Genomic DNA, 18,367 nt, shown 5'->3' on the forward strand with positions numbered 1-18,367 from the left:
CATGACTCTTTGTTCTTGGCAGCGTAATCATTTCTGACGGTTCTTGTGCTGCTATCTGGATATATAACGATATTATGCTTTCATGTCTCCATGGCAACAGTAGAACCTACTGTTGCCATGGAGATATGAAAGCATAATATCGTTACTAAGGTAATGAATTTATAACTACATAGCCGATAGGCTTCAGTTGAGTATAAGTAAGCTATTCAAATAGCGGATACATTTTATAGCCAAATGTATAATATCACGTTCGTCTGAGTTATGCAAACAAAATTATGTCATCAGACGTGAGAACAATATTCAACTACTAAAAGTGAGAAGAATTACATGAGAATAATGAAAGGAAATTAATAATATACCGTATAATATACATTTTCCATATGAGTGATATTAAAAATACTTACTAAGATTGCTTCCATGTTGGTACCACCAACATGGGACAAAAGGTTGGGGAAGGGGGATATGAACCGAGGTTCAAAGTCGGACTAGTACAAGTGGCTGCAGTCTGTAGGATGGAAGCTGTACATATCACCATGATTTATCAGCTGGTACGGTACTAATGAAATATAACTTCGTCCTGAAAATAGAAATGCGATTCCACGATGTACAGATATAAGTTAGGCATTTAAACAAATCATTATAGTGTAATATTGCAAATTTTTCATCGCCTGTTGTTGATAAAATATTCATTAGACGTTTCAGCACTTGATTCATTACTGAAGAGTGTTTATACTACTAACTGTATTCTCATTTCACACGAAAACATAAGCTGTTCTTTAAGCTAGATATTCGTTCTCTCATAATATGAGTTTAGACGTTCTTTACCCTCCGGAGAAAACAACATTTACGTGGAGACTTGGTCAGAAAGTTGTGCCGGTAGACTATCATTCATGCATCTCTAAGAAATGATTCCCTCCCCCTCTTTTTTTTTTTTTTTTTTACTTAAAGAACTCTCTAAGGAACTACTACTATGCTCACGAGTGAAAAGGGGGGGGGGATCTCTGCTACTCTGGGACCTAGCAAAGCAAGTAAATTAAATTTTAATTTCTTTACTGTTTTAAGTGAGAGAAAAAAAACCACGTTATAATAAAACATTTATGTGAATAATATGCGGATAATAATAAAAATATTTAAGATGTTTACGAAATATTTATGCATACAAAACTGCATGAAAGTCAATTCCCGTATGTGTCGTGTGAAGTACATAAAATACGCTGTTTTTCCCCTTTTGGCATGGTACTAGTAGGAAGTACTCGATCTTCATACGTAAGCTAATAAAAAGTAAAGCGGTAAAGTGTATGAGGGCAACTTCGTTTACATTATTTAAGTTTAATGGGCAATGAATATTTAGAAACTATCACTTAATGTGATTCGTGATTTTTTTTCTCACTTCAAAATGAAGTAAATGACTTATATAATAAATTGTTGTAAGAGTACGCAAATGATTAGTATTTTTAAATAAACAATCATCGACAAAAACAAGGAATCGCAATTTCTTGTTGCAATATGAATCCTTTATAATATGATGGAAATCCCATTCTCGAAAGGTCATAATCCTCAAGTACATTAGTATCATAGGTGATAAACGTTAGATAATCCGAAAACCCTGATCTAGAGTTCTAACATGAAAATTTTCAAACTACTTCAGTCCTCCACTAAGTAGGGTGGTTTGTTAAGTAAAGACCTCTTCTCATTGTTAATGGAAACCATTCTTACATCACATTGCAACAAGAAATTGCGATTCCTGTCTGAAATTAGAGGTTTATGTTGTGCAGTAGTCAATTCAGAAATAAAATAAAATCTTTCATGCATATATTCCTCATAAAATGGAATTATCTTAATAGCTGCATAGGCGAGGATTATTGTCTTAAATGAGAGATGAACGATACATCTTCTATTGCACGCTTGTTTGTTCTCCACCTTCCATAAAACGAAAAGTTTCATCAATCGATATCCTATAACACTCCTATAGAAGTTTATGATCGCTCTATCATATCTCCCTCTTTTTTCTGTTTGCCAGTGTCCGCATAATCTCAGTCTTTGCTCATAATCTAAATTCCATAATCCGTATATCATCTCTGGTACGCTTATTTTCACCGTCTCCACAGCTTCTTTATTCCCTCCTAACCCGAGAAACCAAATCTGTACACAGTAGTACAGGTGTGGTCATATCGAAGCCTTGTAAAGAGTCTAAATGACTTCCTTATCCTTGATGTTGATGTTTAAACAATGTCTATGTTCGTTTTAAACGTTGCAATTATCCTATGAGTTTTATTTTACATTTTTGCAATGTCACCTTTGAAAACTACAAAATTTGTCGAATAATGAAAAGGAATGGAATGTACTGTCATTAGCTAATCTATGTAAAGGATTTCAGGTTAGTGAGAAAAGGTAGCTAATGTAAGGGAGAAGAAGAGTGTACACAAAAAAGTATAGAGCTCTAGTATACCCTGGCATTGGTGGGAAGATCTAAATAGACGAAACTATTTATCATGACATTTGCAGAAGGCAGAAAGCAAAGCATAAGATGGTAGTCTGATAAGTAAGATAAGTGTTTTCTAGGGATTAGTTTGTCCGTTTTGCGGGGAGACAAATCCAGAGTTTCCCAAAGGAAGGGGGGGAGGAATAACCATTTCTGCCTTGAATCAATACCAGAAAAATAAACTTGTTTAATGACCATACAAAAGATTACCTTTTATATTTTTAATTAATAATAATAATTTATTGATTGCTAAAATATTTACATACAATAAACATCTTGAGTGACATTGCTACTTATAATTTTACAGAATTCAGCCAGCCCCGATCAAATCTTCAGAAAATGTCAAGTGTGACCATACAAAGCTTCTCCAAGCCTTTCCAAAGAATCGTAATTTTTTTTAACAAAATCCCAGCTTTCTTACTCTTTCAGAAATGGCAATGAACATTATTGATTAATCTTGGATCGCTTTCCACAGTTTATCTGAGCACAGACCATCAATTTGTAGTTCGTCCATACCCAATAATAGTCATTGTAGGTGGTAATTTATAGTTGCAGTTGAACACAATTACGTTTTTTAATAGTATTTATAGTATAACAATGAGTTATATATATTTTTCAATTTTGCTTTTAATGTATTTAAGCGCTGTAACTACAACACTTCAGTGTAATAAATGGATTTTTTTTTCTTTCTGTTGATCTCGGTTGATATGTAATTTTGTCAGATGTCATCCTCGAAGCTTTTTTATTAAGCTTATCTAAAGATGACACCGGTTAGATATCTTTTATTAATTGGATTCGTTTAATGTTTGAGAGTTCAAATGAATGATCTGAAAGGTCTGATCAAATTGGCGATATCTTTCACTACACGTTATTCCCGCTTCCTATGCAGGATCCGCGTGTTACTTAGATGCGACTTCTTAGTACCACTCCCAACCGACCTGTCGCCTAGCCTGCCGCTGATGGGGGGGGGGGTATATTTTTGGCTGTAGTAGCGTATGTTCCCGGAGCTGGTTTGCCTGCTTGGGGGATGAAAAACGCCAGATAAACAGGCGGAAAAAACCTACTTTCCGCGCCCAAGACCGGCTAACTTGGCTATGGCTGAGGAAGATCCTCAAATTCCTCACGTTTTCGACGGGAATCGAACCTGGGCCAATCCTTCCCCAGTCATATGGTTGCGAAGCGCAAAGCCACTAGGCTAACCGCGCGGACTGATCAAATTGGCGATATATTCTGGTGTTATTACATCTGTCTTGATGGTTCACATTCGTTTTTATTGTGGTCTTCTTTTTTGAACTAATTAGGAGACTTTTTTTCACTGTGGCAGCCTTTCTATGTCTTCTTTTGATTTGTATCGGCTTTGAAGTTTGTGACTTCCTCAAGAATATCTCTGATCCACAATAATTGGTATTTTTTTTTCTGTTTTTCCTTTTCTTGCTTGGTACGACAAATAATAATAATAATAATTAAGGTAATAAATTCTCTAATGCCGAAGATCAATATAATTCGGAACTATCTAGAAAAAATGCTTAGAAAAAGTTCCTCCAGAATCGACCCTAGAATGGTTTTTTCTTCTCGTGGTTAACATTATTTATTTATTTTGAAAAGCAGATATTTTCGTTTTTTTTCCCCCAAAAGAATGGAAAGAAAAGAAAAATAAATGTCCCTATTTCGGAATTTTTTTCCAGGTTATGCAACAGCTCTTCAACCCCATTTTTCTGCGCCTATAACTCTTCATCCAGTGTAACAGTAGCACTGCTACCATGTTACATACACCTGATTGATATATCTTAGCAAATCGAGCACTCATTAACTGAACAATCTCATTACCTTCTGACACTAGGGTTTCAGTAAAGTTATTCTTCCACATTCATTCTTTCTTTCTTTTACTTACGACATGACGATAAATTTCTTTTGGATTGTCTTTAGTTTGCATTGCTAATTTCTTTTCATACTCCGATTTAGCTTTCCTTAGAGAATACTCGTTATTTTTCGGACCTGCGCTTGATATATTTCATAACTCCTCTCACTCTTATTCTCACGATATTTCTTCCACATGATCTTCTTCTTATGAATTTCTTGCTTAATAAGGCTGCACATCCATTTCCTTCCCAAATATTTATTCTTCGAATTCTTGGAATACATTCAGATACTGCTTTATTTAAGCACGTTTTCAAATATTCTTGCTTGGGGATTACGAGACCGTTAGCAGGAGGTGTAGTTTTATGTTCCATTTTGCAAGCGCCGCGGTTATTTGTAATTTTTAATGTGTCAGTCAGTGAGTGATCTTCTTCCATTCTATCATAGTGATAAATGCTGGATTTTGCCAAAATGATTTTTTTGTATATTAAATGTATTACAAGACATTGTACTCCTTGACGAAATTTCGAAATGCCTGTGTAGCTCAGCAGAAGTAGCATTTGCACTCTACAGCGCTTGACCGCACGACGAAAGGCGTTCGAATCTAGTCGCCGACTAGAGGATCTTTTTCTAAGCCTTTTCTCAACCGGTTTCCAGAGTTAGTCGATCTCTGGCACGGGCTAGCGGGTTTTTCGTCCCGTAAACTCAAGAAAATCGGCCGTCGAACCCACACTATTTTCAGACATTAAATATATTGTGTTAGGGTTAGGGACCACCAGATGGCGGCACTTATTAGCCGCTTTCTTAACTGCGTGCCACTTAATTAGTGATAGCCTTGGGCCAGCTATCTCTGACTGGCTACCAGTGGAGATTGAACTGCCCACTCAGTCTTCAAAAGTTAGATAGGGCTAAAAAACGGCCTCGCCTACTTCCTATACGGGAACAAAAAGGCGTTAGCTGATTTTTTTTTTACTCATTCAGGCAGCAAAGTGTTTAAGTTATTTAAAGATTTACAGATTTTGCAGAAAATGTATCAATACATCTCGTAGATTAAAAGTATTACCAGACATGCAAATCTGATATTCATATGATCATTTAGTTTCACACTAAGAAGCATCCTCAAAAATATTCTAGAAGTCAAGATAAACATAATTATAATTTTCCTCTTTGATTATATAAAACCGATCTTAAATTATGATCATTATTGAAGATGGAGTTCAGCTACCTACTGATTTCCACAAAACGACGTCTACTCCCCTTTTAGGGAATAAAAGGGTCTTAAAGGATTTATTACTATTATTCCTGATATTCTTCTTCCTTTTTCGTATTATGCCTGTTACGAAGCTATCCTAAACCCTTCCAAGCCGTACCCGTCATGAGGATAAGGTGGCTAGCCCTATGCCTCCCGGTGTGTCCTATGTCTGTAGATGCGTGTATTCAATGGGCCGGTTTGCCTGCTTGCGGGAGAAAAAAACCCAGATAAAATGGGGAGAAAATCCCTGCAGTCCACGCCCAAGACCGGCTAAGTTGGCTATGTCTGAGAAAGATCCTAAGCTCCTGATGTCAACGACGGGAATCGAACCCATTACACTCCTTTCCCAGGCATATGGTTGCGAAGCGCATAGTCACTAGGCCAACCGCTCGGACTATTCGTGTTATTATTATTATAACAAATATCTCATGAAGTCAATTGCTCGTCTTAGACGGTACCTAAGTGGCAGATGTAAGTCTAATAGGTATATCTTTTTGTTGTTATCACTCTTCTAACAAGAAAGGCTGCAAAATAGAAAACCAATGACATGTGGGCAATAATCAAGAGAAAAGTAATCTGTTTATATTATTTTTGAAGACTGCAGGATGTATGTAGTCTTCATGGGGGAAGGCTGGTCCAGAGAATAATGATAGATAGACTGAAAGACGAATGGGAATAACATGTTCGGTAGCTTAGCAGTTTAACTTTAAGTGAATGTTGGACAGCCAGCTGTCGTTCGGGTTATTGTAGGTTAATTAGAAATGGGGCAATCGGGACGATAGACGCCCGTTCTGCTGAATAGCACTGATGCTAAAAGGTGCAGAAACTGACCAGTGTGAATGTCTAGAAAGTCTTTGAGAGAGGTTTTTAGTACACTACCCAAAAATATGAGAGCAATATTCCAAAGTTGGGCGGATTTGGAATTTTGCACAGTGTTAGAAGTTGGACAAGTGAAAAGTAACCTCTTGAACGAAAGAATGTCAAGTGTTTTTTGAAAGCCGCTATGGAAGTGATACGTTTGTGCCAGGAAAGGCTAGAAATAAATGTCAGTCGGAGAAGGCGAGATCTGATCTTGATTTGAGTAATATTACAGGTAAGTGGAGAAGAACTGAAGTCTTTTATTGTGAGACAAAAGACAAAACCGTGTTCTGGAAGCATTGAAAGTTGCTGTGAAGATCAGAGTTTAGGACACTGATTACAGAGGATCTTGAGGCTTGAAACATGGGAAAGAAAATGGAAAAGAATGTTCCCCCCCCCAGTCCACCAGCAATACGCGCAGAAAAAATAAATAAAACTTAGCGATCCAGTTACATAGGAAGGAAGGCAGACCGCAACATTGCACGTGTCATTTACATTACTCTTTTCCTTTTATTTACCAGGCAATGCAAATTACATGCTTTCGATCTGTTCTCATAGCTGACACTCCACAACCTCGATATCACCTTTCCTATAAGCCTGCATATACTTTTCCAAACTTGTTCATCTTGAAATGTAGGTGACTGAATCGGTGCACAATAGCCCAAATGAAATAATGAAACAATTTCTCATTGTTTCATTATTCCTTTGTGTTTCCTTTGTCAATTTTGCAATATTTCCTCTGATTTTCAACTCCTTATTCAAACTTTTCTTCAGTATAGCACCGGCATGGTAATAACATAAGACATTTCTCCCTAATTTCTTCCCCAGCTTTGTGTCAGTTGCAAACATTTTTATTCTTCCTGAAAACCATGTGGCATGTCATTAATATACAGATTAAAAAGTAGGCGTCTCAAGGACAGTGCGTTGTGAGATCTCTCTGTCGATCCTCCACCAAACACAACCGTTTGATTTCGATTAGATAGACAGATCCTATCCAGTCAGCTTAGGCGTTCGGCAACTTTTTTTTTTGTGCTTGAGGATTACTTACGCATCGGATCGGCCTTACTCTTCATAACTGAGATCGGAGTTTGGGAGCAAAAGAGAGAAAGAGAGAGAGAGAGAGAGAGAGAGAGAGTAGGAATATTTGTAAATCTATTATGTACATGCATGCATAGTTATTAGATATTAAGTTCCTTAAATCTTAAAATCAGATATGACTTCTCTTTCTTGGGAAGTATTTTACAATTTGATTTTTTTTGTGTGTGTCTCAAGACCATGAGATTACTCTCGCCAGTTGACATATTGTGATTACCAAATCTAATACCTTTAACCAGCGGAGTTCGTCTGTAATAAACTCTGGTTCCATCTGCTGTTTTCACCTTCTAGTTCATATTTCTCCAATTGAATTTCCTCCTAGGAAAATCTTTTTTTTAATAGACAAATTATTTAATAAACATTTCTTCTCGTTATGTTTAATATGGTACTTAGTAACCCCCATTAAATATTTCCCGATCACATCTAATTCACAAACATTTTCTAAACCATCTCACAGTCTCTCCTTCCTACCAATTTTTCAACTGTAAGTGGACATGACTCCTCTGTTATCATGAGAAGTGCACTTTATCCAACTTCATTACTTTTATCTTTCTTTTTTTTTTAAAAAAAAAAATTACGCGTATTCTTCTTTTCAATCAAAATAACATTATAAGCGAACCATGTTTTGGTTAAACTCGCTTATTTTTGATAAACTCAGCCAAAAACGTTAATTCTCTCTCTCTCTCTCTCTCTCTCTCTCTCTCTCTCTCTCTCTCTCTCTCTCTCTCTCTCTCTCTCTCTCTTTGTTGTTTGTTCAAGTGCTTAGGTTGATATTTAAGTCGAGGGGAGTGTTTCTCTGTGACCCACAGTTGTTCTGTTGTTAACGATGATGCCTTTGGTTTACTTTCCGTCTATAAATCCTTTTCAGCTGAAGATGAGTTGAGTCAGCCGTTCCCATAGGGAGATGACGGCGCGCGCGCGCACACACACACGCAAAAATAAATAAAATAAAGGACAAATCTGCTACAAATCACGCATAAACAGACGTAACAAACCATTCTGATGGCATTAAGGATCATTTAGATAAGAGGTCTATTTACATTACATCTATTTACATTACTCGTTATTCGAAATATAAAAAATAGTAAATAGTGCTAGTTTGTATTTCGGTTTCGCGTACCTTCTGCTTAAACATTTCCTTGGTTTAAAAGATACTAATATTGCATTCCCTAAGCAGAATTAAATCACCATTTTTATTGCGTGATTGACTATTATAAAAATAGTTTGTTTCTTTTCAAAAACAACAGGAAACTTTTATCGTTATTTGATTGATTTCGTGAGGCTGTTCTCAATTTGTAAGATTTTTTTCTTTTTTTTCTTTACTGAAAATTAAAACTCGCGTGTTATTCTTTAAAAATAATCCAAACTAGAAACTTTGAAACAGAAATAAAGCAGTGTAAAAGTACTCTAGTGTGAGTTTTCTGCAAGATATACCAGGATGGTTCCAAAAGTTCCACTTTTAGAGCTGATAGAAAGAAAATAAGTCACTTTTCAACATAATTTCCCTTTACTTCAACACACTTTTCGCATCTTTGAACTAATATTTCTATGGCCTTCAAAAAATAGTCTGTACTTTTGTCTGCAAAATGGCCTAAAAATGTATATTTCACCTCACTGTCATCTGCAAATATTTTTCCTCGATGGTCTTTCTTCAGTTTTTAGAAGAGATCGTGGTCAACGGGTGCTATATCTTGGCTGTAGGGTGGGTGTTCAATTTCCTGGAAGCCACAGTCCTTCACTGCAGCCTTCGCAACAACAGCCGTATGGACTGGAGCATTGTCGTGAAGCAGGAGAACAATATGACACAGCATTCCTTGTCTCTTCTCCTTTATGGCGTCGTGCAGAAGTGAAGTATAATATTCTGCATTCACGGTGGTCTTCCTTTCCTCGAAGTCAATCAAGAGAATTCTCCGGCAATCCCAAAAGGTTGTTGCCATGATCTTCTTGGTGGACTGAGTGATCTTGGCTTTCTCGGTGGTGCTTCGCCTGGTTTGCGCCACTCCATGGATTCCCCTTTTGAAAAGAGGATCATAATAAAGGACTATAGTTTTATCTCCGGTGACAATAGATTCCAGCACTTCTCCTTGATTCCCTTGAGAAAGCTCTAAAAACTTGCGGGAAGGAACAGGTCATATGAAGAGAGAAGTTGGGGCACCTCCTCAACAAGAGACATTTTCCTCAGGCATCACTTCCACAGGCACACCATCACGAGGCTCATCTTCGATGCTCTCTTCTTAGGCGAAACTGTTTAGCCAATTCCTTCACGGCAGAATACGAAGACGGAGCTTCCCCAAAGGCACCATCCAATTGCTGTTTGATAGCACTTGAAGAAAGCCTTCTTTGGTGAAAAACTCACAGCGCGGTGCTCAGTTTTTAACATTACAACTACTTAGCCTGCGACGTGTTAGTGAAATGATTGCCTTCAAATGAATGACGCAATAAGCTCCCCACAGATGGTGCTATCTGTCACATACACCGTTTAGCATGAATTTTGTATATCAGGCCGGAAACGTTTGAAACCTACCTCGTACATATATACAGTATGTACTTTTCTTTCATGTGGCTCCCACCCATGAAAGGCTTCTATAAACCTGCACTACATCGTACATGAATTAGCCGAGAATGTTTTCCATTTTTATTAATTATATATTTTTATATAGTCCAGAAATCTAGAGACCAAACATGGAGTTTTTTTCAAGCCACTTCAGGCCTCCAATAAGCAGGGAAGTGATCTCACACGGATGATGAAGTTCATCTCCCACCTAAAGACATTCACAAACATGGATGTCTGTTCTTCAACCAAAAGGCGAATACCGCCCAAGGAGGTATTCGCCTGTTGGTTGCAGAGCAGATACGCCAACCACTCGGCCAATCATTCTGGCTGGAGTAAAAAAAAAAAAAAAAAAAAAAAAAGTTTAAAAGAAAAAAATTACAAAGATTTATTAATGACCAGTCAAATTGAATGTACGAAAATAAACATACAACATTACACGATGTATAGCTCGTACATTAAATGTATATTTGATGTACGGGATAACTATTGACTACGAAGAAATGTATGAAATGTTTATTAGCCTTGATAATAAAAGAGATAAGATATTATAACTAGACATGCTGATAAAGGGAGAACTCTCCTCCATATTAGATCAGAGAACTAAAGCAAAATTTCAAATGAAAAAAAAAACAAAAAAAACTTCAGCAATGTATGTAACATTTTCATGTTACTGCAGCGCACAATGATTGTCTTGCTGATATCCGAGATGAAACTCGAGGGATTATCTATCTTAGAGCTAATTACGTATTTCTATTTGGGATTCATATTTTATAAAACGTAACAGGAAGACTATTGATAGTAGCTACGATATTATTATAAGAAATGGTACCTTACCTTGGCAGATATTGATTTATAACAGTATTTTCCAAAAGCCTAATCAAAAGAGGGCGTGAGTGGTGTTCAATCGCCAGTCATGTTATTTGTAAATTACTTGCAATGCATAATTGGGAGCTACTTCTAGGATTTGGATTTCTGTCTCATTTATTTATAAATAATCAAATATTTAATTTGAAATCTGTATTTTCCAGAAAATATAAAAGAGGAAAACGCAGACCTTAATTCTCAAACTAAAATTATATAAATGAAGTATCACAAATTACGATATTCGTAGAAAATAAATAAATAAAAATAAAAATAAATAAATAATAATCATTTGGATGTGTGCAAATTTTTATAAATAAAATTAATGCAAATCAGATCTGTTTTATAATTTTCCCCCATTACGCCCAAATACTGCATTTTGTATTAAATTTAAAATTACAATAGCCAGCAAAGGTTGGTCGATTGGGAGAGCCTCTGCTACTAATGGCTCGCAAAAAGTTAAGCAAGTTTGAGCGCGGTTAGTAGTTGTTTGAGGGATTCAATCGTTCGATGCTGTTGGCACACTCTCCCTCGATGAGTCTTTGGACTCCCTGGAGGTGTCACATAATAATAATAATAGAAAATGCATTAAAGTTTGTAACTAAATTTAAATGTAAAGGTACACACATATTAAAGCTTTAATGATCTCAGAATTTGAAAGTTAAGAAAATCGCCTAAATGAGTAAATCTTTCAGTTGCCCTACTGATCTCACCAAATATGAATATATTTTCGTACCTATATCTTACAGTTATTATATTATTCGAAACATTACTTTTTATGTATTAGTCTCTCTTTTTTTTTGTACATTTTTCAACAACCTTAGTATTTAGTCCTACAGTGTATTGATTTATTATTGTTATTTGATTTATTACTTGTGAGTTTATGCAATAAAATAAACATAAACAAATGCCGTTTGTTGCAAAATAAATAAAAAAGCGATAATCATTTTTAAAAATTCTTTAATGAAAATAAATAGGATATGACGAAAAATGTTTCCAAGGTAAGAGGCGTCGTTGCCACATAAAAATTGGAAACTACTGATTTATAAGCATATTATAGGTTATGAGTAATTATTGTTGAAGACGCTAGTGGTAAGATGCAACGAATTTAAACAGGAATGTCGCCCAGATTATTATTATTATTATTATTATTATTATTATTATTATTATTATTATTATTATTATTATTATTATTATTTTGTTCAGAGTTTAAATTTGGTCCCGGATTTAGAATTCATGTTCATATGTTCATTCCTTGTTTTCATCATTTTCATTTCTCGTATATGGATAATAACATACTTAAAGATTTTTTCCCTTTTCCCTTTGGTTTATCAAGATAGTTGAAAGGCCATATGCACTTCGTCGTTTTCTTTTACGACTGCAAGTCAATAAAGTTTATCAGTTGTAAAACTACATTCTGAAAGTATGTAGCAGTTAAGTAACCAGGACATCACAGCCATGAAATAACTGCAGTAGTCTCTGTCTATCTTTCGAAATTTGAAGTAAGACCAGTACTATTTATATTTTAAATATATACAAAAATGGATTCTAGGATTCTGTTAAATCTCTCTCTCTCTCTCTCTCTCCTCTCTCTCTCTCTCTCTCTCTCTCTCTCTCTCTCTCTCTCTCTCTCTCTCTCTCTCTATCTATCTATCTATCTATCTATCTATCTATCTATTTAATCACGAATTTCACTGCACCGATTTTACTAGTAAATTTTATACTATATATACTTAATTATTGCTTTATTTACAAATATTTAGTGCTGAAATATTTTGTGAATTAATGCCATTCATGTTAATCACATTGACATGCATAGTAAAAGTACATTTTAAAGCAATCGAATGTTCGGACTTACCTAACTGATGATCAAACAACTGATAAATCCGTATAGCTCCTTTCGAAATTACCGCAGAATTTACAAGGGCTGGTATTACACCTGTGGAAAACACACGTACGTACTCGACTGCAGCCAACTTGAACTGCTTCTAAGAAACTGCGTTACAAGCTGAAACTTTTCCGGGTTGCTTAAGGAAAAACATCGAGCTATCATTGGTTGTAAGTTAGTTTGACGTCAGGGTGCAAAGAGAAAGTTAAAAGGGAAAGTGATTGTAAAACTAATAAATAAAGAGAAGGTTCGTAAAAATAAAGACAATATTCGTTTTTGTTAGACTAAATAAAACAATACTGTTGCTGATCTTGTTAGAAGATGAAGTTAGCTGCCTCAGGAATCATAATGCAAATATTGTCAATAAATAATCGTATGCAGTGAATTGCATAAACAGAATAACAAAATATAGATTTTTTTTTTTTTTTTGGCTAGATGGGCGAAGCAAGAATACTTTTCATATTCCCCGTTATCCTTAGAGGATAGTGTAAGGACAAGGTGTTATTGAGCTATGAACTCTGATCATGGCAGGAGGGTAACAGCAATAGCCGAGCCTCAGTTAATAACTTCATTGGCTACAGCATTGCCATCCATTACCCTCCCTGGATACCCATTTTAGTCGCCTCGTACGACATGCATGGGCTACAGTGGGATTTTTAAGTAACGCCACCTCTGAAAATTAAGACGAACCCCTGGACCACTCCCTACGAGTAGCCGAAAGACCGTCCAATTCAGCGTTGGTTCCACTCAGTTATGGGCCCCCCCCACCACCACCACTGAGCAGAACCACTCATATTCCAGGGAAAACTATTCACGGACCACGACGGAGAACACCCTCTCCAGATACTCAAAATGCTTCCTCAGGCAAACAACCAGAAATCTAAGTCCACCCCCCCTCACTGGGAGCAAAATCCCGGAAGAAACCTGAGAGAGCGAACCATGTCGCCTCTTACGACATGCATGGCTTGCAGTGAGGCTATTCTTAGTCCAGCCACCACACGGGGAACAAAATATAGTTGTTGTTTTTTTTTTTGGCTAGATGGGCGAAGCAAGAATACTTTTCATATTCCCCGTTGTCCTTAGAGGACAGTGTAAGGACAAGGTATTATTGAGCTATGAACTCTGATCATGGCAGGAGGGTAACAGCAATAGCCGAGCCTCAGTTAAAACTTCATTGGCTACAGCATTCATTACCCTCCCAGGATGGATGTAGATATAGACTTGCTCTGCTAAATCAAATCAAGATATCCTATATAAATATTGATTTGGTGTAAGCAACAGAGAATAATTGTATTAACCAATTTTTTTGAAAAAATAAAAAATAGATTAAACTTTTACAATAATTTTTACACTTTCCTTTATATTCTATAACTCTTTTGTAAAAAAGTTAAAGGTAAGATTGGGGAAGTCATAAAGCGAAGAAAAAAAAAATACCTAGCTCGCCTATTCAAAAGAAACATTAGTCCAATGGAGAAAAGTAATCTTTTAAATGTGAATAGTTTTCGCGTCATTTAAGCTGAAAATTACTTTAAGCAAATAAACCTGAGTAAATCATATTCTACCTTCTAAATGAATACCAGGACCTTTATTTGTAAACCATAATGCTAAAACGATGCACAAATGTCGAGGATTTCAGAATATTTTTTGACATCTAAGAAAAATGGACTTTCTTGTTGTTACTGATGATTTTTTTACTATGAAAAAAGCAGGGAAAGGATGTAGGCAGTAGTGAAATGGCGTTTGGTTTCGTTATTTCATTCATCTCACCTTTCTATCTCGTCATGTATGATGAGTATGGTTTGTAATAATATAAGTAATAATAATAATATGTAAAAGTTAAGCGCTTCCGTAGCACAATTGGAAGAACGACGGTACGTTGCACCCTTGGATTAAAAAGGCCTAAGTTCGATTCCCATCGTGACGGTTTTCTCATTTGATGAAAAACTCGAGTTTTTCATCCCGCATACGGACAAATGCCTTCAGAACACACGCAATTTATAGAGAAAGAAATACTAGTAGTGGTGGTGGGCAGTAGATGGCGTTGGTGTAGATGATGATAATGGGAATGGAAGTTCTGTGTAGTGGATTAAGTGGTGGCAAATATATATATATATACTAGGGGATTCTTCCCCCTGACGCTTACGGCGCCCAACCCCCCCCCCCCCCCCCCCGTGTTCTTCTCTCTCCTTAAATTCTGATGACTCGAATTTTGAAGATTTGATACTCAGGGCTACCCTGAGTGTCGAGTCTTCAAAAGGGGGGGCTCCTCCCCCCCTGGCGCCTACAGCGCCCAACCCCCCGTGTTCCGGACTGGAAGGCCGGTTCTCCTTGAATTCCGATGACTCGACACTCAGGGTAGCCCCTGAGTTTCAAAACGTTTCAAATAACTTGACAAAAACGTTACGCAAAAACGTTACATCCTACATCCGTTTCAAGCCGACGTCACATCCGTTGCCAATTTCAGCTTATCATTTTATAGTATAGAGTATATATATATATATATATATATCCATTTCCCAAGTAAGCAAACAGACAAATAAGTCAAGTTTGCGCCTGCAAATGATGCAAGTCTAGCTGATCCTACAGGTAGTGCAAGACCAGGGCAACTCGTGGTAGACGTAGAACAATCAGCTAGACTTGCATCATTTGCAGGCGCAAACTTGACTTATTTGTCTGTTTGCTTACTTGGGAAATGGAGTAAAACCAGGTTTTTAAAAATTGCTTGGTATTCTTAACATTTAATATACCCAAGGTAAAATACTTTCTACATTTATATCTCCTCCAGAGATTTTTAATTAATAAGGTTAAAACACCTTATGGCAACTTGTTCTGGTAAAATACTTACGAGCTCTGTATATTACTAAATCTTGGTATTTCTAGCCTAGCTCCCACTGATGAGGCCTCAATAAAGGTCGAAACCGGTCTGGGTAGTGGCCCCTTGCCTTTAATACAAAACATCATACATCCCCTTTATTGGAGATGTGTTTTGGCATTAAGGGAAAATATTAAGATTAGTGATCGGAGCTTGTTCCACGTCTACCACGAGTTGCCCTGCTCTTGCACTACCTGTAGGATCAGCTAGACTTGCATCATTTGCAGGCGCAAACTTGACTTATTTGTCTGTTTGCTTACTTGGGAAATGGAGTAAAACCAGGTTTTTAAAAATTGCTTGGTATTCTTAACATATATATATATATATTCTTAACATATATATATATATATGTTAAGAATACCAAGCAAAAAAAAAAAAAAAAATATATATATATATATATATATATATATATATATTTTTCCCCCTTTGAGTAAGGAGAATACGTCATCTCTCAAAACAGGAAAACCGATCATTGGAATCATACGCGATTTAAAGAGAAAAGAGATAATACAGTACCCTCATAGCTTTAGTTGCTTCGCAACATCGCCTCTCGTCTAGCACGCAGTGGAAATGCACTCGCTCTCGGTGATAAAAAGAGAGAGAGATGGAAAAAAATATCAAATTAAACCTCTTTCAAATTTCAAACCTATCGAATTAAAAACAATGTACTCGGGTTATAAAGAGTGTGGCCTACTTCCTTTAAAAAAACTAAAAGGTGCTGAACGTTTATTTCTAAGCAAGATGGAGAGTCGAAGATGTGAAGAGCTACGTAGAGAAGGTACTATATAATAATAAGTAGGAGGAAAAAATAAACCAATGAATTATATATATAGCATATCTAAATTATAGAGAATACAATTTTAAAGTAAAAGCAACATCAAAGTTTTCATTTACCTTTATTGAAAAATCGCATTAATGGAAAATTTAGGTTTCAACATTCATCAGTCTAAGGTTTCTTTATGCTTTATTTTTCTTTGCGAAATTAAGATTTTTTTTCTTTTTATTTATTTCTCAGAGCCATATTTACACATCATACAACCTAAAGAATAATATTCAGCGTTTTTCTTCCTATGTTATTTTTTGTTTGTTTGTTTAAATAAAAGATGTAATATCATAAACAAGCATTTATTAATATTTATAATATTATCATACATCGTTTAAGATAACCAGACAAATAAAGAATAAATGCGTATCATAAACTTCCATGACCAATATTAAGTATTTATGTCTATAGATATGCGTGTTCACGAGGTCGGTTTGTCTGTTTCGAGGAACGAAAACCGTATCCGTATGAGACCGGCTCCAATTCACCTTTGATTTTAAACCCTGATAAAGGTCTGTCACGTTATAGACAGGATTCGAACTCGGGTCTTTCCAACCAGAGGGCTCCATGAAAAACAACTAAGCTACGGAGGGTCTAAATGAAGGGCTAGTGAATCATTTAATAGCACAATATTCTCAATGAAAAAAATACCCGATTAAACCTCTTTCAAAAGAAGACAAACCTATTAACTACAGCAGGGAATTTCAATGATAAGAAACTTCAGGCAAGGAAGTTACTTAAAGTTTCTAATCATTGAGTTGCTCAACCATGTAAACTAAACTAAACACTAGGAGTTAATATCTTTTTTTCTTTCATTAACAGACGTATTGTACTGAATCCTGAAGATAATGCAAAAGCTTAAAAGATATCTCATTATCAAATGACAGGAAAATAACTTAGTTACAGGCAATTTCCGTAAAGATTCAGCTTCGTGAACCCAGCAGTTTTGTTTTCGTTATTTGTTTTGTTACAGGGGTCTCTGAATCAACAGACGCTCTTTAATAAAAAACTGCGTTGAGCATGGGCGTCAGCAGAAAATTTTCCGGGGGGGGGGGAGTTTGTAGAGACAAATAACTACATCAATAAATTTTATTTAATTTTTTTTTTCACAAGTAGGTCCCAGGAGGGGGAAAGTTCCCCGTTCCCACCCCACCCCCTCTGCGGACGCCCATGGTGTGGAGAACATTTCCTTGCAATATGTTTAGCCTTCCCAAATCGGCTTTAAGGGATGAGTTTGGACGAGAGACAACTGAGGTCATCAGAAATCAGTGCGTTATATGTATTCATTTACAACTCCCCCCCCCTCCGATAACACCATTCTGCTTATTGAAGGCATGAAGGGGCTTGAAAAAAAGTACCATGTTTGATCTCTACATAAGGTTATGTAACCTTTAGCGTACTCACAATATTTGAGATAGGTTGACATGCTTTGGTGGATGAATGGGTTCATCCATGTAGAAAAATGCTCGTGTTCGGCTGAATTTTATTTTAAAAATCACTTCCGTCTATTGCTGGCTAACAATGGTGCTTGTTAAAAAGACCAAAAAAAAAAAAAGTCTTGTTCTGAAGAAGAGACTCGAACCTTTATTATTATTATTGTTATCATTATTACATGCCATGTTTCCGGTAGACTGCATCATCTCGAAGAAGGGATTAATTGGTCAGTTTTTTTACACCACCCGAAAACGTGTTGCCGTTGGTAATGAGTCCTGTTTCGAAAAAAATAATAGTAAAATAATTTAAAAAATTCAGCTGCGTATCTAAAAACGGTATATGAAATGTCCTCGCCTACTCCCTATAGAGTTAGATATATATGTTGCACAGT

At 36.2% G+C, this 18,367-nt stretch overlaps 1 protein-coding gene across 1 annotated transcript in view; it reads right to left on the reverse strand.

Moving 5' to 3' along the window:
• LOC150108275 (uncharacterized) overlaps positions 1–12,936 on the reverse strand; it is a 53,599-nt gene extending 40,663 nt beyond the window's left edge. Inside the window, exons 1-2 of the mRNA XM_090390436.1 lie at positions 12,818–12,936; positions 405–577 (exon numbers count right to left, since the gene is read on the reverse strand). Of these exons, the coding sequence (XP_090246562.1) occupies positions 405–535 (131 nt within the window). The 5' untranslated portion in view covers positions 536–577; positions 12,818–12,936. The remainder of the gene's footprint in view (positions 1–404; positions 578–12,817) is intronic.
• Between the last annotated feature and the right edge of the window lie 5,431 nt (positions 12,937–18,367).

Source organism: Typopeltis vanoorti, chromosome 3 (assembly GCF_054136105.1).
Source record: "Typopeltis vanoorti isolate ZY-2024b chromosome 3, IOZ_Tvanoo_1.0, whole genome shotgun sequence".
Classification (NCBI taxonomy): domain Eukaryota; kingdom Metazoa; phylum Arthropoda; class Arachnida; order Uropygi; family Thelyphonidae; genus Typopeltis; species Typopeltis vanoorti.